Below are 24,672 nucleotides of genomic sequence, written 5' to 3' on the forward strand. Positions count from 1 at the left end.
CTGTGCCTTGCTTTCGCCCTTGCCCATTCGTCCATTGCTCATAGTCCACGACACAAGGCAGGGCTGCTGCCTTGTGCTCGTGCACATGGCCTTGCTCATTGCATTCGTGCCGCATGGGCGACGAGCTCCCTTGCTCGTCGTCACATGCCCGCACTATACAACACCCCTTAAGGGTAACACGTAGCGTCCATTGCTTTGTGCGTGCAAGTTATATGAGCGAATCGCATAAAATTTAAAAAATTTATATTTAAAATTAATGACAAATTAATAAATAATATTAATTTCATAATTTTAGGGCGAAAAATCGAAAATTTATTATTCAATTGATTTCCGATTAACATGGATTCAAGCCTAGGTCATAAAAATTTAAAATTTATCATAAATTTACAATTTTTATGGTGGTTTTTAATCATAGGTATCTAATTAAATTATAATTAATTATGAAAATCAAATTAATTCTAAATTATTCTAATTTTCAACAAATTAATCATAATTACAAATTAGATTGCATAATTAACAAGGCTAGGCATTCAAACTTGTTAAACATATACAGTAGGTCAATCAAAAATTCAAGATTTATCAACAAGAATCGCAAATATTTAATTTAACATCTTAAATTTACGAAATTTTGCATTCGAAAAACTAAAACCTCCGAAAAGTCATAGTTAGGCTTCGAATTTGAGAATTCTGGGTTCGGCAGAAAAATACTAGTTTTGTCAAAATTTTAGAATGCCTTTTACATGCGGAATTGACACAAAAATCACTCGATTTGGATGAGTAACGAAGAAACTGCCGAAAAACTGCGTACGTATAATTAAATAAACGCAATTTGCAATTAATTAACAATTACGAAAATTAATCACCCCTTTTAATTCTTGCAAATTTGTAATATTTAACCATGTTCATGCAATTTAGATTATGAAAATAATAAGAGGCTCGTGATACCACTGTCAGGTTATGATACATATGACAATTCATAAATCATGCGGAAAAACCATAAAGCCAGGAAAACATATTATTTACACATAATCATTTAGCATAGTTTAGATGCATATTCTTTGTTGCGTGCCTTCCCTAGCTGCGCCCGAACCGAACAAGAACAAGTCTTTAGGACTCCAAGTGTCGTCCCTCCGTAGATAGTCCACAACACGTCCGGATCCGCCTTGAGATTGACCAACTAGAATCGCCCTTAAGGTACTATTATTTTCGGCACTTTATAGGCAAATGTGTGACTGGATTTTTCTCTCAAAAACTCACTTTGAATACTTGAATACTCGTCGTAAATATGTGACCCTAGGCACCTATTTATAGAGTTATGGAAAAGGATTTGGAATCCTATTAGGATACTAATTTATTTAATTATAATCCTACTAGGACTCTAATTAAATAAACTAAATCTTTTAGGATTAGATTTAATCATATGAAAAATCCCGGTAGCCTTAGGATTCGAGTAACACACTTCGAGTAATACGCTAGCACCGCACGCAGGCCTTGCGGCCCACGCACAGCGCCAGCCCACTCGTCGCAGCCCCGCGCGCGCGCCAAGGCCATTGCTGGGCCTGGCCTTGCGCTGGACTGGGCGTGGCTTGGCAGCGTGTTTTTGGGCGCTTGGGCTTGCTGAGCGTAGGCCTGGCTTCGTGCTGGGCCTTCGTCTAGCAAGTCTCGTCCGATGCTAATTCGTACGACGCGCTTCCGATTAAATTCCCGATTCCGGAATTTATTTCCGATACGAACAATATTTAATATTTCCGTTTCCGGAATTATTTTCCGATTCCGATAATATTTCCGATTCTGACAATATTTCCGTTTCCGGCAATATTTCCGATTCCGGCAATATTTCCATTTCCGATAATATTTTCCGATACGTACCATGTTTCCGTTTCCGGCAACATCTACGACTTGGATAATATTTATATTTCCGATACGATCCATATTTCCGTTTCCGGCAATATCATCGTTTCCGGAGTATTCATTTCTTGCCTGTGACGATCTCAGCTCCCACTGAAACCAAGATTCGTCGATTCCGAATATCCATAGATGGAGTATTTAATGCCATTAAATACTTGATCCGTTTACGTACTATTTGTGTGACCCTACGGGTTCAGTCAAGAGTAAGCTGTGGATTAATATCATTAATTCCACTTGAACTGAAGCGGCCTCTAGCTAGGCATTCAGCTCACTTGATCTCACTGAATTATTAACTTGTTAATTAATACTGAACCGCATTTATTAGACTTAACATTGAATGCATACTTGGACCAAGGGCATTATTTCCTTCAGTAAATAGATCACCTAGTAATCGAGTTGTAATAGTTTGAGTTTTGTAAGCCTTAGCACTTGACGATGTAGTCAAGTGTAGCGGTGATACCTCTGATTTAGGTGTAAGCTTCCGCAATTTTTTTATAAAGTCTTTTATGTTTCTTATTTATTTATAGTTAGTAAATTGGGAGTGTTAAGATCTGACCTATGAAACATCACGTGTGAGAGTCCCACATTGATAAAAGAGGAGAGACTTACTCACTTAATAAAGCCAAGGGGCTTCTCCCCTTACAGCCATATGGTTTTAAGGTGGAACCTCCTTTGGACTTGTTAAGTGGACTATCTCTCTTGGTGACGGGCGGGGCCCAGGCCCGTATTTAACATGGTATCAGAGCCAGGCCCACAGCTGGGACCTTACTGTACTGTATTCTGGGCCAACTGAACGGGATCCATGTGAGGGAGAGTGATAAAGACACTCTGGCCCATGAAACATCACATGTGACCCATATTGAAAAGGGTCCTCACACGTGAGGGAAAGTGTTAAGATCTGACCCATGAAACATCACGTGTGAGAGTCCCACATTGATAAAAGAGGAGAGACTTACTCACTTAATAAGGCCAAGGGGCTTCTCCCCTTATAACCATATGGTTTTAAGGTGGAACCTCATTTGGACTTGTTAAGTGGACTCTCTCTCTCTCTTGGTGACGGGCGCGGCCCAGACCCGTATTTAACAAAGAGAAGAAAAAGAAAGAACACTCAAAATGCACTCAAAATTCTTGAATTTCAAGGAGGAAAAGTATGTGATTTTTGTGTTTGGCCAAAGCCACGACCTATATGATAAAATATCTGTCATAAAAAGCTCCTAAAAAGATAAAGAATCCAGCAAAATTAACCCTTCCCATAAGTCATGACAATCTTACAAAATACCATGCAACCAATCAAGTCGAGCCACATCAAATTTTCTCTTTTCCTAAAATTTTCTTTTATGGTATCAAAATTCATTTTCCATTATGATGTTATATTATTAAAGGGTGTAAATGCTATGAAGGTATCTCGAATCCCATCTTTAATACACTACGGGGTCATATGAGGTCAAAACATCGTTACATTACACGACTTGCATCATCCAACAGCAGAGCGCGAGCACAAATGACACCCGTTTCCCTGGTTTTATTAGTCCGCTCATGGCTTCTTTATCCTTCTTTCCTCCAAACTTTCCAATCTCCCCTTTCCCTCTCTCCTCAAAGCACTCCATTCATCCGCAATCACCCCATTCTCCAATTCACACAAATGGGGATTCTCAATTCAAGAGTATAACCGCACCATTATCCACGGTTCGAGCTTTTCGAGAGTGGAAAGAGTACGAGGAAGCAGTGAAAGATAAGGACCTTGCTAGAGCACTCAAGTTTTTGAAGTCCGTTGATGGTGGCATCCAAATTCAACACGTTGAGTCAAGTGGGTATGGGTCTTCTATTCGGACTCGTTCCGAGTTGGGTTTTCCTGTTGTGGACAGAGATTGGGAGGTTCTGGATACTTGCTTGAATGCGAGTGATATGAGGCTTGTGAGTAGTGCTTATGCCTTTCTCCAAGACAGAGGTCTGCTACTCAATTTTGGGAAATGTAGAAATCTTGGTAAGTCAAAATTCTGATTTTTTAAAATTTTATTTGTGGGTGTCATGTAATGTGCAAATCTTATTATACAACAATGGTGTTAGTTTTTGCCTCTTTTTTTTTGGTAAGTTTTTTGCCTCTTTTGAATCATTATTAACGGCCCAATTCAATTGAATGATAAATGATGTTGCTGAGTTTATAAGTTGTGCCATAAATGACTATTATAGGGCTAAGACAGTCTTGATTCTTTAGTGATTAGGGGATAGGTTGCAAATCGCTGATAAGAAGGGGGTTTCTATGAATCAATTTTCTGTACTTTGTGTTGTGATTAAGAAGGCTATCTATGGTATTGCTTGAATACTTCTTAAAGTCAGTTTGTGGTAATAAACGGTGGTAATGATATGAATTTATGAGGGTAGACTTTTTTTTTTGCAAGAGGATAACAAAAACAAAACAACTAATCCCCTCTTCTAGGCTTCTAGCTTTTTGGGTTAGATAATCGGCCTTAGTTACAATTATCCTAGGGACCTACGAAATGCAAAAACACTCTAAGTGACCGGTGATGGCCAGGATGTCCTCTAACATAGTACAGGCTTCCAAGCTAACTGTTTCGTTGTTGCAGAAGGCTTTGACAATCTCCAACGAGTCAGTATGTATTTTGATTCTATTGTGTTCGGGATGAATTGCCTTAAAACCCCACCAAACCACTGCCAGCTCCATGTGGAACAGGGTGGACGCAAAAATCCGTTGTCCTCCCTCTGCTATTGTGCCTAAGCTATTTGAGGCGAACCAACCCCCCTGCCACCCAGCCTTGAGTGTTCCTCTTCCCTATCTTCCGAGCACCATCAGTTTATAGTAGTACAATGGGCGATGAGCCCTCCACATTACCCCTCGCGAAGATGCACTGCTGGCCCATTATCTGATGCGTGGTTGGGCACGTCGATGGCTTGATTTTTAACTGCTAGCCCTCGTAACATGAATTCTTCCATATTTATAATAATATCAATACATTCCTATGAGTCCAAATGCTCCACAGTGTGGCTACAAACATGAAGCTCCGGTCTTCACCTTGTTTGTCATGCTTCCAAAAATAGCTCTAAGAAATTCGAAACCCAGTCACCAATGGACACATTGTTACTACCCGATATAATACTAAGTGTGCTCGCTCTCCACACATGTTGAATGATCGGACAATCTTTAAACAAATGTTTTAGAGATTCCTCCGGCACTTCCACATCCACTCTTCTTCTTTTGATGTTGGTACACGAAGGCAAAGCCTTGTTGATAGGTTTGATGGAATGTGGTCCATCTTCCAAAATTTCTTCCAAAATGGTTTGGAGGTTTGGTGATGCTGACTTCTCTTTGTTGTATATTCACCATTCTTGGTGTGATTCCAAGCAATGCCATCTTCCCCTCCTTCATTGCTCAAATGAATGCTTCCCGCGCTATGTTTCGATCAAACAAGTTCCAATGTGTTTACTGTCCATGTGCTATCGGGATTCATGATTTCCGCCACCTTGATCGGTTCATGACCTCTTCCCGTCCTCCGCTCGACGCGACCCTTTGCAACCCAAATGTCGCTTTCTATGTTTGTTTTCTTGCCATTCCCTATTACCATTCTAGTCCCTTCCTTCAGGTTTGAGATGTCTCCACATGCTTCTATAGCTCCAAGAAGCTTGATGCAGTAACCACCCATTCTTGCCTTATCGATTGAGGAGGCATTATTTTTTCACGTCAGTAGTTAGCTAATGAGCAGTTCGGGGTGTGAGTGAACTCTCCATGCTTGTTATAGATGAGGGAGGAATCGAAGGTGTCTTGATTTTTATGCCCTAGGCCACTTCGACGCTTGTGATTCTCGAGAAGGGCCCTACTTCTCCAATAGATGGAGATTTTTTCTTAGGATGAACTCCACCAAAATTTCAAGAAGAGGCTAGTGATCTTTTTCAAAATCAGTTTTGGCACCAAGTAGATAGAGAGGATGTGAGTTTCAATACAGACGACAATGTTGTTGATTATTATCAATTTACCTAATTAGAGAGGTTGTTGAATTTCCAAGCCATTAATTTCTTCAGGATCTTTTTGTATAGAAACTCAAATTTGGACGAAGATTGTCTGTCGATGTCAAGCGGGCAACCAAGATATTGGCCCATGTCCATTCTGTTTCTAACTCCTAGCAGTTAAAACACTCACCACCGCCAAGGCCCACTCGGCTAAGCCTAGCTTCTCCTTCCCAATCTTGGCCAACAATGTTGATGGCTTGGGAAGCACCTGAGACAACTCAAATCCTATGAACCCAAACACTCTTGTGCCCACAGATTACCCTACCTTGCATTTTCCACTGCCATTAACTTAAAGACAACTCCCAACCTCTCAAAATCCACCAAACTCGCCAGAATCCCGAGAATCCTTCTTTTCCCCGTGTTCAATCCTCCTACCAAACAATTTCCTAAGCCTTGAAGCTGAGATTAGCGTCTCATAGATTTGAATGTCGTTCAGTCGACTCAGACTATGAGAAGAGGAGGACTCGGATTTGGACAACAAGCTTCTCAGTGAGACAAAGAAAAGAGCCTATGTCAAGAAATCTGTCTCTAGAAAGAAAAGGGTGTGTATTAAGCGTCGTGAATGGAAACCGAATGGTATGCTAGCCGATAGGATGATGATAGGATGATTATAGCAGATGAGGGCGATGTAGCGGTGAAAAAACGGTGACATAGGACCTTAATTTGGCAATAGATATCGATGACTCAGAGCCAAAAGTGTTACAAGATTCAGTGTTGGTGGAGGAGGAAGGTAGGAAAAGAAGACAAAATCAAAGGTCTACAATGTGTGCGGGAGCAAGAAGCTCTTCTTGGGCTATCTGATGATGACTCGGATTATGAGGGCACTATAAAGTCGCCAAACTGTTTCTCTGCGTGCTTCAATGGCTATGTGGCTGGCCATAACAAGCCACGAGGTGTCCAATGAAAAAATGATGTTGGAATTGTAGGGAGTAAAATCAGATGTAACCCTTACACTTCCTAAGTAGCGTAGCTAAGTCTCTTTTTGTTGATGTAATATATACATTTTTTTTCCTGAAATAAAGTGTCTAGGCCTTTAGGGCAGACTTGGAAGCATCGTTCACTAAACTAAGTTATGTTAACTTGTCGGGAGTAGATACAGTTAACTCGGCAGGTGGTCTCTTCTTGTGTTGGTCAAACAAAATAGTCTTAAGGTTGTCTTCTCTTACACCAATCCTGTAATTTAAGGTGGAAGAGACCTCTACTGATTTTATATATGTGTTAAAGAGATACAAGTTTAGGAGTAAACGGCTTAGCCTTTTCGTATATTGATATAAGATATTTATACTACAATGTACACAACCCTAATACCACATAAACTCCTAAACCTAATAACTTTAGGAAACTTTACATAATACAAATACCGGAATTATATCTACACAATAATTCCTAATACTCCCCCTCAAGTTGGAGCATGTAAGTCACGAATGCCCAACTTGCGTAAAAGAAAACTAAATTGTTGTCTCCCAAGTGCCTTAGTCAAAATGTCTGCTAATTGATGACCCGTAGGAACATATGAAGTACAAAGATTTCCCTTCAATAGCTCATCCCGAATAAAATGGCAATCAACCTCAATATGCTTAGTACGATCATGAAATACGGGGTTCTTAGCAATGTGGAGAGCAGATTGACTATCACAAAACAACGTCATAGGCGTGGAATGAAAAACACCAAGGGAGGATAACAAAGACTTCAACCATTTTAACTCACAGGTGGCAACGGCCATGGCACGATACTCAGGTTGCTTCTTTGTTTTCCAAGAAACTGGAGACCCCCCTAAAAACACCAAATAACCAGATAATGACCGTCTAGTAAGAGGACAAGCAGCCCAATCACTATCGCAAAAAGCGGTTAAACACATGTCTGTCATAGGACGTAACAAAATACCCTGTCCTGGACTACCTTTCAAGTATCGTAACACACGTAACGCGGCATCCCAATGTTGCATCTGTGGTTCACTCAAAAACTGTGCAAGAGTATGCACTGAATAACTCAACTCGGGACGAGTGACAGACAAATACACAAGACGTCCTACCAACCGACGATATTGATCCGGATGTGAAAAGGGATCACCAGTAGCATAAGCAAGGCGATAATTTTGTTCCATCGGGGTGTCAATAGGCTTACAACCCAACATTCCAGCTTCTGTCAAAATATCTAGGGAGTATTTTCGTTGACATAAAAATACCCCTTCAGGGCCACGAGCAACCTCAATGCCTAAAAAATATTTAAGAGTACCAAGATCTTTCATGTAAAAACAGGTGCTCAAATATTCTTTGAAACGGACTATATCATCGTGAGAATTGCCTGCAATGATTAAATCGTCAACATAAACAAGAACATACAGGGAGATACTACCCTGAATATAACTGAACAACGAATAATCTGCATATGAAGGTTTGAAACCAAATGCCCGTAATGCAGTAGACAACTTCGCAAACCACTGTCTAGGGGCCTGTTTTAAGCCATATAGTGACTTACGCAACCTGCATAACTTCCCGGGAATCGGATGACTATATCCTGGTGGAAATTGCATATAAACTTTTTCCTCCAAATCACCGTGTAGGAAGGCATTATGAACATCCATTTGATGTAATTCCCAATTTAGTGACACAGCAACAACAAGAAATAAACGAACTGTACCCATTTTTGCCACAGGAGCAAAAGTTTCAGTATAGTCAATCCCTTCAACTTGCCGATTACCAAAGACCACCAAACGTCCTTTAAGACGTTCCACCTTTAACTTGTCGGTGTATTTTATTTTATACACCCAACCGCTACCAATAGCTTTTTTTCCAGGAGGAAGGTCCTCTACTGTCCATGTACCACTACGCTCAAGAGCATCAATCTCCTCTTGCATTGCCTGACGCCAACCTAGATGCTTCATTGCTTCTTTAAAAGAAGGTGGTTCCTTCCCTTTTGTAATAGTTGTTAGAAAACATTTATGTTTTTCAGAAAATTTATCATAATCAACATAACAAGCTATAGGAAAGGGAGTACCTGAGGAACGCGACGGAGGAGGAACAAGTGATGTAGTAGGGTCTATATTTTCTACAATAACAGTATTAGTAACAAAGCCACGGAGCTTAGTCGACGGGATTTTTGTACGATGACCACGACCAAGCGACTCATCCACATTAGACCCAATATTATCTGTTGTACTCCCCTCTAAATTAAATGGCGTTGTCGCGTCACAATCGTACTCACCAATACGTATGGACGGAGTAGGAGAAGCAAGCTTGGGCGCATCACTCGGTGTAGTAACTCTAGTGGCAGGAGATGTTTCTTGTACATTGACCACCTGCTTTGGACACTTTGCTTTGCGTGCATATACTTGAAGTGGTATAGTAGGTGTACATCCTACATTATTGGCATTATCATCATTGGTGGGAATATTATTTGCAGGTGGCAAATTAGCAAAATCATCATTGTTGGGAATATTATTTGCAGGTGGCAAATTACACTCATTATCACCAAAATATGTCGGAGCTTCAAGTACTATATTATCATAATCGTCATCGTCCCACAGCTTCGATTGACTATAATATTTATCCCATAATACTCTCTTAGCATCGGGAAGTGACTCAAGCCAAGGAAACTTATCTTCAATAAATTGTACATCACGACTTATAAAAAATTCATTTGTCTCCAAATCATAAAGACGCCAACCCTTTTTACCGAAGGGGTAACCAACAAAAATGCACTTTCTAGACCTAGAATCAAACTTGTCTTTAACACGAGGTCTATTAGCCGCATAACACAAACACCCAAACACACGGATATCATCATTAGAAGGTTTTTGTCCAAACAAACATTCATGAGGTGTCTTACCATTCAACACGGGAGTAGGGGTCCTGTTAATGAGATGAACCGCAGTTAGGACACATTCACCCCAAAAGAACTTTGGCAGCTTAGCCTGAAATCTCAATGCTCGGGCAACATTTAGAATATGACGATGCTTCCTCTCAACTCTACCATTTTGTTGTGCCGTATCAACACAGGACGTTTGATGCAATATCCCCTTATGAGCATAGAAAGATTTTAAACTCAAAAATTCTTGACCATTATCACTCCGTATGACTTTTATTTTACGTTGATATTGAGTTTTAACCATGGCATAAAAATCCCGTAACAATTGTCCAACTTCATATTTTCCAACCATTAAATAAATCCATGTGGCACGAGAGTAATCGTCAACAATAGTGAGAAAATATCGAGCGTCACAACTCGAAGAAATTTTATTTGGACCCCAACTCGAATAATATGTACCTTTGTTTATGATTCCCGTACTTATATGTACTTTTGTTTATGATGAATAGAGACATGAGTTTCCAGATGTTATCTGGAATTTTTAAATTTTTTGTATCGGATCATGGCCTTATTCTCCTCGATAAGCTAGTGGAACTTATAGACTTTACAAGCTCGAAACTTGTGCTCTAGTTATGGACACAATCATTAGACGTTCTCAATTTTCAATTCTCGAAGCTTGTAGACTATACAAGCTCGAAACTTGTGCTCTACTAATTTAATATATGTACCTTTGTTTATGGCTTCCCGTACTTAGAAGATAGATAAAAAATCTGGGACTTTTTTGGAGGCCTGATTCAAACACAGTTAGGAAAACACGTACTAATTGGTGACTTTAATCAACTGGAGTACTCTTGTAAAAAAATTGGGGGTAATAGATATATTCGTGCAGCAAACAATTTCACGAGATGGAGAATTGAGAACGTCCAATGGACATCCCCGCCAAGGGAGTGAAAATTGGGGGGTAATAGATATTTTCGTGTAGCAAACAATTTCACGAGATGGAGAAATGAGAACGTCCAATGGACATCCCCGCCAAGGGAGTGAACTTCACTTGGTCTAACAACAGAGACGATGAGGGTGTTATTTTAGAACATCTTGATAGAGGAAACTGCTATGATGAATAGGGACATGAGTTACATCATCTGGAAATTTTAAATATTTTATATCGGAACTTGGCCTTATTCTCCTCAATACTGCACGCAAGCTAGAGTAGCGTGTAGACTGTACAAGCTCGAAACTTGTGCTCTAGTCATGGACACAATCAAGATTATTGAATAAGAATGGAATAAACATACAAATGGCTCTAGGTTGTAAATCTTCCATAGAAAACTTTAGAATATTCGTTGATGCAATGGTGCTTAAACTACAAGAAAGGGATAGGTGTCCAATGGGATAATTTTAATTCTCAACTGCAGCAGGTACAAGAGGGGTCACAAGCATCAAAGGGGCTCTACAAGAGTCGAGGGTCGACCGAGAGGAAGAGGCTAAAGGAGGAAAGGGCGATACAGTGTGCGTATTGGAGGCAGCGCTCTAAAACAAAATGAGAGCGACTAGGTCATCACCACACGAGATTCTTCTTCAAAATCGTGAAGGAACGGAAAACCCTCAAGGAATCGATGCCATCAAGATAGCGAGTGGGGGATAGAGCTTTAATGAAAAGGAAATAAAGGAGGAGTTTTACTCTTTCTTCCACAATATTTACGTGCCCCCTGAAAATGGAGGGTGATAGTACTGTCGCTCCCTCTCAAATAGAAAGCATAGAACTTTGACCTCGGAATGGCTCTCCATTATCCTTAGCAACTCCCAAACACAACACCTATCATTTCCCTATTTCAATGCCGATAAAAAAAAGCAGTTATGCCCTAAAAGCCGGGGCCAGATGGTATTCTACATGCTTTCTTCCAAAAATCGTGGGACAAATTGGGTGAGGATGTTTGTGGGATGGCTTAGAGCTTTTTAGGAGGAGGCCACCTTCTTTCCGAAACTAACTGTACATTCATCACCCTTATCCCAAAAATTGAGAGACCAGAATCGGCATCCCAATTTTCTTTGGATCACTAACTAGTTTTCTTTTATTTATCTACGTACTCGAGTTATGCATTGGATCAAGCAATTGTATCAGAGTATTTATCTGAGATTAGCACTTATGCAGGAAAACTTCAGCAGTGCGCTCATGGATAGAAAAGCTGCAAAAGTTTAACTCTAGTGTAACACTGGAGTGTAAGCTAAGTTGAAGTGTTAATACAGGCGGAATACTTGGTAAGGAAAGTGTAATTTTAATTATTTCATGCTCTATGACTACCTGATAAATAAAAGAAACCAAATGAATTTCTAGCATGTTTGACGGAGTGCCATTTTAATTTTAACCTACCTCTATATACTAGTTAAAAAGATAAAGTAGTGATTTCAATCCATAGCCAATTCTTCGTTTCGGAACATAGCTCATTCATCAGCACCTTTTTCCGACCATTTAAACATAAGAGTATGTATTGTCTTCGGAAGATATAAGAATAAGGTTCTTTGGTGTGGCGGCTGAATTGGCAAAATATTCTGGCACTGAGCTAGTGCTTTTATATTTTGATGGATGATATAATATATCTAGAGTCTAGCCTTCCTCTTCAGATATGCTACTACAGCTTAAAGCTTAAAGTTATGTACAGCATGATTAGCTTATGTTTGTCTCATTTTTTAGTTTGAAGGATAGTCATTTTCCAAAATTGTCGGTGTAGTTTTCTCTTCATTAGAATCTCAAATGTCCTAAAATGCTAAGTATAGTCCACAATCCATATATTCCCCTTTTGCATTCCTATCAGACACACCTAAATCTTCTTTCTATCAACCATGGTTTGGGGATAGGCGTAGAAAATATGTAGCTACAGTGCTACATATAGGAATCTTTATAGGCTTATATTTAAGAAAAGTCAATGTCTTGACAATCCTGTGGCCGAATTACAGTGTTTTCTTGGGAGGTGGGGGAGTGAAGTGATATATTTTGATTCAAATTACTTTATGCGTAAGGAAAATTTATGCGGGAGCATCAGTTTAACTCAGTGTGGAGTTTGATATCTGATTTCAAGTTTGGTACTTATTTAGCACCATATGTCTATTTGGATGGGTTTATCCTTGTTTTATGTGACTTAGGGTTGCATCTAGAAACTACACATTACAGACAAAATGTATCAGACATTGCTTCCTCTGTCTAGAATCTAGATTTTCTAGAAAGATTTTCCTTATGGGTTAGGCATGTTGATTTGGTTTGAGAATCATACCAACATCCTTTTGTGTAACTCTTTCCTTATTTTTCCCTTCCTTTACCATATGTCTATATTCTTCCCTCTTCTTTCTTGAAAATTTCATATGTAAGGCAAAATCTACCTTAAACATTTCTTTAAACTGATGTCACTATTCACTATTCACTATTCACTATTCACAGCCATTGCTCATCTTAGTAATGCTGAGACAGTAAGACATGAGAATTGCTCTCTCCTTGTTCTATTTCTTGGAAAATCTAGATTACATCTTCCAGGTATGTTTGGATAGCCTAGGTATGTTTGGATAGCCATGGTGGGGCAGCAGAGTCTTAAATTGTTCTTTACAATTATGGGGAAGGGGTTATTTAGCATTAAAGATATGGGAGCGCCTTAGAAGTACACGGTTTTTGTGATTAACGAACCTTTTAACCTCTGGTGACAGAAGCTAGCAGTTTGAAATAGTTTTGCTGCCAGTATCAATTGAGTGAATTGACTGAAAAATATTTAAGGTTTTAGCTGAAAGAGTTTGGAATGGTCTCACTGCAAATCACACAAATACACAAGCAAAACAGAATAACTTTAGGGAATTGTGGGATTACTTTTCTATTACTCAGAAATGTCGGCTTACAAAAAGGGGGGTGACTTTAGGTCACTACTCTCAAAATGACACCTTCAGGCTGTTAATCTCCAAGGAATATTACTCACAAAATGTCTGCCTATTCTCATTCATTCTTTCCCTTTTATTTACACCCTTTTCCCACCCTATGTTGCACGGAAACGGGTACGGGGACGGAAAATGGCAAAATCAAAATTGCAAAAAACGGGTACGGCATGGATTCGGCAAAAAGAAAAAAGAAAAAAAAAACAAGAATTTACCTAAATTAAACATCCATACATAAATAGTTCAAAGTTCAAAATACCAAAAGCACAACAACTAAATTTAATGTCTTATAGTAGATAAAGCTTACACAAAGCACATCAATCTTCAAGGAGCAACTCATTTTCTAAATCCGGCTCATCTAGTGAGAGTTCCGCAAACTCTAGAAACCCAACATCCTCCAAGGAATCAAATGCATCTCCACCAACATCCCACATCTTTGTATAAAGCTCCCAATATTTTTCGGAATTCCTTGACAAAAGGCGAAGATTGTTGTGGATGAAAACCAAATCTTGGGCACGACTTGGATTTAGCTTGTTCCTCCTAAGTGAGTGAATGAAGGCATATGTACTCCAATTTCGTTCACTATAAGATGATGAAGTAGGTTGCCCAAGCACTTTAAATGCCAAAGATTGGAGGAGAGGAGTTTGAGCTCCAAAGTTTGCCCACCAACTCTTAGGATCCATAGAATGCATCCTTGAGATACAAGTTAAATCCTCAAAAGGTCCACTCTTCATAGAGAATAGAGCATATTCATCCATCACTTTACCAACATCATCATTAAGTGCAAATAATCTACGAAAGCACTTCATTCTCTCTCTAGATACTTCACCATCTCTATGAGGAGCAACTCTAGATGGATCACTAAGTAGCCATTCATCACTATAGAACCTTCAATATTTTTTTAAAAAATGTTATAGATTTGTGTATAAATATAATAAGATAAAGAAAATGTCAAAGAATAATAGAATATATACATTGGGTTCAAGGAGTGAGCTAGACAATGGAGAGGAGTGTTGCTTTTTGCCCAACGAGCTACCAAGATTTCACAAACCGCATGATAAAAGGAACTAAACTCCGAATGAGGAAGACATTCTTCCTTGTAAATCTCAAACTTCACTTGTTCAAGCATAGAATCCCACATCTCATACACTAAGTGAAGGCATAGTTTATCGGTGTCAAAAAGCCTAATCATGTCATAGATATGCCTTGTGAAATCAACAATGTAAGCTAGTTTGTCCCACCAATCATCATTCACAATCTTCTCTTTCACAGAGTTTGCCTTCCCCATGTCTTCTTCTCTATAAGAAGTTCACGCATCACTTAGGCCCTGTTCTTTTTGGCTTAATTTCAGCTTCAGGACTTATTTGACAGTTCAGTTCAGTTTAGGAGCATTCAGTTCAGTTCAGTTCAGGAGCATTCAGTTCAGTTCAGGAGCATTAAGTTCAGTTTAGTTTAATTCAATTCAATTTAATTTAATAATATTAACAATAATAATAATAATAATAATAATAATAATAATAATAATAATAATAATTATTACTACCTCCGTTCCTAAAAGTTCTTTACGCTTTCCGTTTTAGTCTGTTCCTGAAAGTTCTTTACACTCCTACTTTATTCCATTTTTACTCTTATTTGGCCCACCATAACTTACCCACTCACAATACTTTAATATTAGTTTTCACCCACTCACATTGTTGGACAATTTATAGCCACTCATTTTCCATTTGTTACCCCACCATCACATGTTCACCAAAATTCCTTAATTACCGTGCAAATAGTAACCGTAAAGATCATTTAGGAACGGAGGTAGTATATTATTATTATTATTAATATTACTTATATTATTATTTATATTTATATTATTATATTGTTATATTACTTATTATTTATATTTATATTATTATATTACTTATTATTATTATTTATAACTAATTATTTATTAATAATTAATGTTATTTATTATTATTTATTAATTAGTTACGGATTATTAGTTATTAATTATTTAGTTATTAGTTATTAAAAATGAATTATTATTATTATTAATATTTATCATTTATTGTAATTATTGATTAATCAATTACAGATAATAATTATTATTTATTATATAGTTATTTAGTTATTAATTAATAAATTATTATTTAGTTATTAGTTAACATTTTTTTATTATTTTTTATTTTTTATTCTTTATTTTTTATTATTTATTAATTATTAATTATTATTTATTATTTATTAATTATTATTTATTATTATTATTTATTATTTATTATTTATTATTTATTATTATTATTATTTATTATTTATTATTTATTATTTATTATTTATTATTTATTATTTATTATTTATTATTTATTATTTATTATTTATTATTTATTATTTATTATTTATTATTTATTATTTATTATTTATTATTTATTATTTATTATTTATTATTTATTATTTATTATTTATTATTTATTATTTATTTCGGTAATATATTCTGTTAAGTTAAGTTAAGTTAAGTTCAGTTCAGTTCATCTCTAAAGAACAGGGCCTTATAACCATGGCTTGAAGACCTCGTTTAATAAGCTTAAATCTCTTAAGCATCACAACAATGGAGGCAAAGCGAGTATCGGCCACGGAAAGCAACTTAAGAGGAGAAAACCTTTGGTAGATAGCCAATCTCATGTTGTGGTTCATGATGAAATTTTTAACTTGAATGGCATCCCCATGGATATCAGTGATCCAACTACATTCTTCATAAGTTTCATGATTGTTATTCACATTCCTTGCTGTACAAATATTTTTCAAAGCAAGATTAAGGGTATGAACAAGACATGGTGTCCAATAGATGTGAGGAAACTCACTCTCAATGAGCTCCCCAGCCCCTTTGCAATTTGCTGCATTATCAGTTATGATTTGCACTACATTTTGATGACCTACTTCTTGAATGACTTCTTTCATGAGATTAACAATGAAATACTTATCTTTCACTTCACCAAAACAATTCACAGCTTTAAGAAAGATTGGACCAAGACTAGAAGTAGCCATGAAATCAATGAGAGGTTTTCTTGTTGGATCACTCCATCCATCAGTCACAATTGTCACCCCTTTTCCTCTCCAAGTTGATTTTAGTGGTGTCATTAGCCTCTTTACATTAGCTTTTTCTTGCACAAGTAATATAGTTCTAAGCTTATTGTAACCAGGAGGATTGTAACCTACTATATTATGAGTGGCGGCAAAAGTAAAGGACCTCATATAGTGTGGATTCCTAGCAAGATTAAATGGTAACCCTCCCGTGTAAAACATCCTTGCAATTTCTTGATCCAATTGATCCCTAGTTTCAATACCAAAACATCTAGTAATTGGTGATTTATCAGACTTCCTTTTCTAATTTTCTTGAATGTAGCATCGGAGTCCAAATGAGAAAGAGATTCACTAGGCAAAGGAACTTCTCTAGGGCCCGAATCAAGTTTCTTATTCTCAAATTCATCATCAAGTTTTTGCATTTCGAGTTTATCAACACGAGACACTTTCTTACAACATGCAATGCCTTGACCCTTAATTTGAAGCAAATGGGCCCTAACTCTTGAATAACTAGATGTTCGGGTTTCATTACAAAAATTACATCGATATTTCCATGTTCCACCAACCGCCCCTTGTTTTTCAATTCTTGTTACAAACCTCCACATTGGAGGAGAATCCTCACTAAGCAATGATTCCGCACCAATTGACCCACTATTCGTGCTACTACCAACATTAGTACTTTGTTGTTGAGATTGGGATGAGTCCATATTGGTCCTAATCAAATGAAAAATAAACAAATTCATTCAACACAACCATTCAACCATTCAACCATTCAACAATTCAACACTCAAGTTAACTATTAACTAATTAATTAAGACATTAAGTTACTGCCTAAATGAAAAACCAAAGAAAATAAAATAAAACGAAAATAAAAGTTAAAAAAATAAAAACAATCGAACAAAAATAAAACAGCTTACCAGTTGCCACATTCATTCAAAAATAAAAAATAGAAACAAATCGAACAAAAAAAAAATAGAAAAAACAATAGAAAAAAAAACATAGAATAGAGGGAGAAAGAGTGTGAGACACTGAGACGACGGCGACAGCTTCCTCGAAGAGTCGTCTGAGTCGAAGCTCGAAGACCGTAGAAGAAACTCGCTGCCTCGCTGGAGAGTGGAGAGTAAAAGAAGAAGAACCGACGAGTTGAAGCTCGAAGGAGATCCGTAGAAGAAGAACCGGCGAGTTGAGAGTCGAGACAACCGGCGAGGGGCGAAACGGTCGGCGGCGACGACCAGCAGCCACTCACCAATGACGCAGGTGAGAGAGAATTTGGTGACTTTGAAAAATAAAACCCTAAATTGTGAAATTGGGCTTCAAAGCTACAATAATACCTCTGGGTACGTGATTTCATCTCCAAATACGTACCCACCCGTCCCCAAAAATGAACCCATCCGTACTCAAATCCCACCCGCGTACCCACTATTTAGATTCGGCCTGGGGACGTTTTTGGGGCGTACCCATCCCGTACCCGACCCGTACCCATACCAGGTACGGGATACGGCACCTGAGAGGCGTACCTAGGCTTCATAGTTCCCACCTACGTGTTACTACTCTTGACTTATCCTTGCTGATGTGGTGCCTGCCCTTGCTGCGCAGAAGTTTCCTTTTGCCCCTTCTTGTTTTGTCCTCTTCTGGAATATGTGAAACGTACAGCTGGCCTGATTCTCATCTGATTTGGGTTCGTTACAGAGTTTGGTATATTCTGCAGAAGTGCAGAATATGGTTTTGTTGTTTTAAGCCACAATCTTCAACAAAAAGTGTCATTAAATGGACAAGCTGGGGATTGAAGGACATTGCAATTCATGTTTATTTTTTCTGGGAGGTAAATGAAGTATGGCTGAACATCCCACTGCTTCTCCTCTGTCCTTGACATTCATGCTGTTAACTCATATGCCGAGTATGTTGTCTGCTGGAGAACAGTTCTGAGGTACGGAAGACTGACTGTTGGCCCAGAATTATGGACATCTATTAATTGAGAAGAATTTTTTTGGCTGTATTTAGGCAACCTGGTTGCTTTTTCCTCCTGATGTGACTAGTTTCCATCTTGACATGTTTCATCCGGATTATCTCACATGTATAATAGCATAGCAAGTGTTTGTGTGTTATAAATATTTAATACGTAACTATCTTGTATATGTGTGTGTGTGTGTGTTTATTTATTTTAAACTTAGTGTTTTATTGATACAATGTGGAATATATCTATAAACCAAGCAAGTAATGTGGGTATTTACTTATAAGTGGTACGGAGTATGATGATTAGTTTGTCTAAGAAAATTGACATTGTTGCTCCCGAGTTTCACTGGTTCTTGCGATGGGTGGAAGATCCGAAGCTGCTAGGGAAGCAAATTAGGGCTCAATCTATGTATCTAGCTGATTATTTTTTCTGCTGGAGGTTGGAAGAGTTTTCTGACGACATTTGTCTGCCTCGTAATCAAACAGGGAATGCCATTTTGACTTGAGTGCCAAAACTAACTGAAATTAGGGCAGCTGAAACAAATGTGCTTTTCATCACATTACACAGACATGTGGAGCTTCCCCAAATATGTTATTTTGTTTCTTAAATCTGAGAAATTAGATAAAAGGTACGACTGTAGTTTGATCTTGTCATAGTTTACAAAGTGTGGTGCTGATCTAAATTATGATTATTGACTAGTCCCAAGTTATATGGTTTTTGAGCTATAATCATGCTGATTTTGCCTTGTTCTCCTTGGTCAAAAGATGACTGGATATAGTTTCCATTTCTTCTGAGTTCTGAGTTAACATTGATCAAAAAGGGTTTTGCTAAAAGCTTGAAAGTATCATATTTTATTTTTTTCAACTTACTTGTTCTGCACGTCATAATATAGTCTCTCAAACTCTAATGAGAAAATATTTAGCTAATTTTATTTGCTAATTGTAAATCACTTAACATCATTGTTTCTTGATATATATATCCAGTATTGGACGGACCACGAGACGTAACACCAACAATTATGAAGTCTTCAACTGGCTTAGAAGGTTTGTGTTGTAGACTCAGCTTTCCTACCTCGCACAAACTTGATCTATGATAAAAGAATATCTGCTTATGATATTAGTTACTCTTTTATTTGTTTTCTTTCCAGGAAATGCAACTGAGGCTCTATGCTTCATTTAGAATTTCACAAACATCATTTAGCTCTATGTGGCATATTTTAAAAAATGAGTACATTTCCAAGCATCAAATAATTGTATGTCTATATTTTTGTTTAATATATGTCTCGTCATTGTGTTTATCTTGCAGTGTCCAAACTCTCTCCAAAAAAGTGGGGTCTCACTGGAGCTTCCGGTGCTGCTCTGTTTTCCTTTCTTGGTGGCGTGTCTTTTCTGCTCTCCCGCGGAATAGACTTGAGGCCCAATTTAGCAGCTATTTTGGGATTAGCTGCAGTAGACTCTATTTTTCTTGGTGGTTCATGTCTTGCTCAAATTTCAAGTTATTGGCCTCCGTTTAAGCGTCGCATCCTTGTTCATGAAGCAGGGCATTTGTTGACTGGTAAGTTGTTGTAGTTCTTTGAATCATAACAAGTGTTGAACTATTTGATGCTAGAAAGCTACTTTGAGTTATCAAGTTGTTCAGGATTGTGCACTGATGGTGGGGTTAGATTGCAACATACGCTACCCAAACTCTTCATTTTACCTCAAATACCTGTGTCTGATCCTTGGTTTCCACCAAATATTCACAACCCCTTCCTTTTACCTAGCATCTAGAGAACCTTTTCTCGTTTTAGTTGCCACCTGACCTAGGTCAAACTATTAACTAGACATCCGGCTAATGCTGCTGCTTTGTAATGGTACTTTACAACAACAACAACAACAAAGCCTTAGTTCCAAAATGATTTGGGGTCGGCTAACATGAATCGTCGTAGGAGATCGTCATTGTCACCAATCAAACCAGAAAGGAGCAGGAAGTAAAAAAGAAAAAACAAGGAAGAGAAAGTGGAATTAATGACAGTAAGATAAGAGAAAAATGTATATATATATATATATATATATATATATATATATATATATTATAGAAGAAATATTGTAAGAGATAAATAAATGAATAAGTAAAATAAGTACATTTCAAAATAGCATGTAAAATTAAAAAAAATTAAAAGAATTTTAAAAACAAAATAAAAAATAGAAAGAAACAGAAACATGGAAGCTGTATAAATCAAATGAAGTCGTCAATGTATATTCTCTCCCTCCACTCTGTCCTATCCAACGCCATATTTTCCTCAAACCCAAGAAAGCTCATATCGTGCTCAATCACCTTCCTTCAAGTTTTCTTAGGTCTTCCCCTACCCCTTGCAATTCTATCACTTTGCCACCCTTCTATTCTCCTAACCGGGGCATCACTTGATCTTCTGCTTACATGTCCAAACCATCTTAAACGATTTTCCATCATCTTTGTAATGGTATTTTCCGGACATTTTTATATTACTTCTTCACTCTTCATCCACTCTGTTCACGTCTTTAGGGGTAGAGAAATACTCCCTATGTTTGTTCTTTACGTTTTCCTTTTTGGGTGCTTCATAATGTTCTTTACATTTCCTTTTATATTATCTCATAAATGTTTAATATTCTATCAAAATTTGTGTCTAATGATTATTTTAACGAATTAAATTCATTGGGTCATTTAATCTCTCACACTTTTCTATTGGGACATTAAATTTTTCTCATTTTCCCAATATCAGAATTTTGATAAGAGTGAAAACATTATAAATAAACGTAGTTTTCCTTGTTTAAATAAAAAAAATAGAGGAATCTCAATGCACATTAATTAGTCGTTAATAAACGTGCAAAAGGCCAAACGTAAAGAACAAAAAGAAAAGGAGGGAGTATTATTTTGAACTACTTCACATCTTTATTGCACTTCCACTCCGTTCCTTCTATCTCACTAATTCACTGTCCTGTGCAGCATTAACTTAAGAGTTACACCCAGATTTGTTTCAGGATCTGTGTCACTGTCATTTTATATTAACATGAGTGTGTCCGACAATAGATTAGTCTGTGTTGGATACAATTGCAATGCTTCTGTGCCAAAATTCTTATGTTTTTGTTGGATGCATTTGCAGCGTATCTTATGGGCTGCCCCATACGTGGAGTCATTTTAGACCCAATTGTGGCAATGCAGATGGGCATTCAAGGGCAGGTATCTTTCCATACTCCATTTTCTAGTCTTGTTTGAATGTGACTTACTACCCGATCCTCACCCTTCAATCCTCATTCCTATGTGTATATGATATAAGAAAATATCTTGTTCATAAACATGCTTAGGTTTGATAAAAATTGACATGTTTGCAATAATTTTGGTATCATATATTGTTGTGAATAGAGATGGAAAATGTTCTCATGGAAAAGTCAGAATAAATCCTTTGTTGTTCTACTCTTACTTAGCTCTATTTATTACGATTAAGGAGCTTCGCTAATCATTAGTTTACATTGTACATAAAGGAGTCTCCGCTTAATTCTGTTTTTCTTTGGAAGCAATTGTTGGGTTTCCTATACAATGGGGCTAGTTAGGATGTAATCTTTGATGCATGCAAAACGTGTTGTTCTAAAGACTTGTAAAATTATCCAAACCAGTCTTTGAAATACAACAAAATTTATCCTTGTCGGTGGTTTGCATCACCAAACCGTAAGATAGTTAAGACTTTGTTCTTCCCACCTTATTTTGCTTATTTAGGTCTTATAAGTTCAGATAAGATAAAATATGTTCGCGGCTGGTAAGTTTATATAAGTTCATCAGATAAGATAAGTTCATAGCTAGTAAGTTCAAACAAGTTTAAGGAAGTTCAGAACTAGTAACTTTAAATACATTTAGGGCCAATAAGTTCACTTCAAAATCATAAGTTCAGGGCTAATAAATTTAGATAAAATAAGTCGAAGGAGAACGGGACTAATAAGTTTAGTTTATGTTCTGAGCTCACAAGTTTAGATAAGTTCAAGAAAAGATAAGTTAAATCTGCTAAAGTGAACACTTGCTATGTAACCAAGTAGAGAACAAAGATGTTAGGGAATCAAGTTTCTTCATTTTTTACATTCACCCAATTTCTACCTACATGGTTTGTGTCAAAAGTTGGTAATCCATAGACATACAAGGTGAGGTCTAGTAAAAAACTTTCCTATTCTTTTTGGTCCGAGAATGGAACTTACGTGTTTTGATTTTGTTCCATTCTTTAGACTCTTTTCTAAGCTCCAAACTGGTCTACTCTGTAAGACCGGTGAATTATTTTAGTCAAGAAGATGATTGTTTCTTCACTTGTATCTTTGCAATGCTTTTATATCTTCTTTAGGAAAGGAAAGAGGGGAATAAAGAGGGGAATAAAGAGAATAAGGCCGATACAAAATTAAACTGTCTTTTACCCCTCTTGTTTTTTTGATTTGCTGTTCATCAACAAATCTTTGGAGTAGACTAGTGCTATGTTACTCAGACACTATCTGACACTCCGAGACACTCCGAGACAGTCAAAGGAGTGTCTTGACTTGTGTTTTAGACACGGCTCCCATATAAAGTGTCCGATAATAAAACGACACTTCTTATAAAAATAAAAATAAAAGTTGTTAAATTAAAAAACAAAAGATTAAAATATTATAAAAGTTACTCAACATATTCAAATGCAAAATTTAACAACTTAAACATAAAATAGATAGTCTGCAGAAATTTCTCAAACATAAAAAATTAAAAAACCACTCAAATGTTCAAAGGTCACAGAACATAAAAATATTAAAAAATTGAATCGAGGAGGGTACATATTATTCAGGCACGTGTGTTTGTCCCCACTTCCCACAACCCTAATTTAAAAAGGTCAAAAAAGAAAAGAAAAGAAAAAGATGCAAAAGATGAAAAGGCCCACCAGTCCACCAAGGCACCCTACCAAGGCACCCTCAACAGAAATTAAAAAAAAATGACGGGAAGGAAAGAAACGTAGAAGCCATAGACATGGCTGATCCTCAAGAGTTGATTTCAACGAAAACCAGAATTGTAGAGTGCATTCAGTTCGTTTTTTTCCTCTACAACAAAAGCCCTGAACAACCTTCTGGATGGCCATGTTCTCTTCAGATTGTACATATTGGATTGTACATATTTTCCTCTTTTCAAAATGAATATTGAATTTTTTTAAGGAAAAATTCAAATTAATCCCTGTTAACTATATTCCACTCCTCAACATCAGTTATTAAGTTTATATTTTTCTAACGAAATTCTAGCAAGGTAGTCCCGGCCATTCCTTGTAATAATTTCTGAATTATTTTTCTTAATCCTAAAACAAGATTTGTTTGTTTTCAAATGAAGGAAATAGTCAACTAATTGCAAGCATAAACTGTTGGTACTACTGATTTCTGAAAATAGGTTGGGTTTCATCGAGTAAGATCTTTTCAACCCAGTTTTTTTGGGAGTAATTGTTGCAAGTCAAACTTTAATTTAGGAATACTATTATTAATTTACTTTTATTAACATTTGATAAACATTAGTGAGTGGTTGGAAATGAGGACTTTCATCCTCCATGTTTGGCAAAACAAAAGTTATAATTGTGGAGTTTTACTTTCAGTGTAAATAAGAAGAAAAGCATAAGAGGGATGTAGGTGAGATAATTATATTCATTTGATTTTGGTTGTAACCCATACTCCGTCCGTTCTTGAATGTTAGTCCCCTTTCCTTATTGAGTTTTTTTCTTATTAGTCCCTTTTGGAATCTTTCCTTATTTGTCCAATTTTATCCCATTTATACCCTTATAAATATCCAAATGGCCCACTTGTTTACTCTCAAGTAACTTTTTTTATTTCCATGGGTTAAAATCATTGAGATTCATGTGACAAGTGTATTAATGTTGGATTGCGTTACATTCCAAAAGGGACTAACATTCAAAAAAGGAGGGAGTATTTGTTTCTCCTTAATTAATAAGGGTTAATTAGGTTATAATTGTATTATTTAGTTAGGGGTTAATGTTTAGTGGTTAA

At 36.9% G+C, this 24,672-nt stretch overlaps 1 protein-coding gene across 3 annotated transcripts in view; it reads left to right on the forward strand.

Moving 5' to 3' along the window:
* The first annotated feature begins 3,377 nt into the window (after positions 1-3,377).
* The window catches only part of LOC110796339 (uncharacterized), a 30,957-nt gene continuing 9,662 nt past the window's right edge, over positions 3,378-24,672 (forward strand). For 2 of the 3 annotated variants that reach the window (XR_008930418.1, XM_056840248.1), the window contains exons 1-4: positions 3,378-3,892; positions 19,651-19,710; positions 19,973-20,221; positions 21,789-21,865. Coding sequence is in view for 1 of the 3 variants with exons in the window: in XM_056840248.1 (XP_056696226.1) it covers positions 3,445-3,892; positions 19,651-19,710; positions 19,973-20,221; positions 21,789-21,865 (834 nt within the window). In the remaining 2 variants the exon portion in view is untranslated. The remainder of the gene's footprint in view (positions 3,893-19,650; positions 19,711-19,972; positions 20,222-21,788; positions 21,866-24,672) is intronic. The other variant, XR_008930417.1, reaches the window with a different exon arrangement.

The sequence above is a fragment of the Spinacia oleracea genome, chromosome 3, assembly GCF_020520425.1.
Source record: "Spinacia oleracea cultivar Varoflay chromosome 3, BTI_SOV_V1, whole genome shotgun sequence".
Classification (NCBI taxonomy): domain Eukaryota; kingdom Viridiplantae; phylum Streptophyta; class Magnoliopsida; order Caryophyllales; family Amaranthaceae; genus Spinacia; species Spinacia oleracea.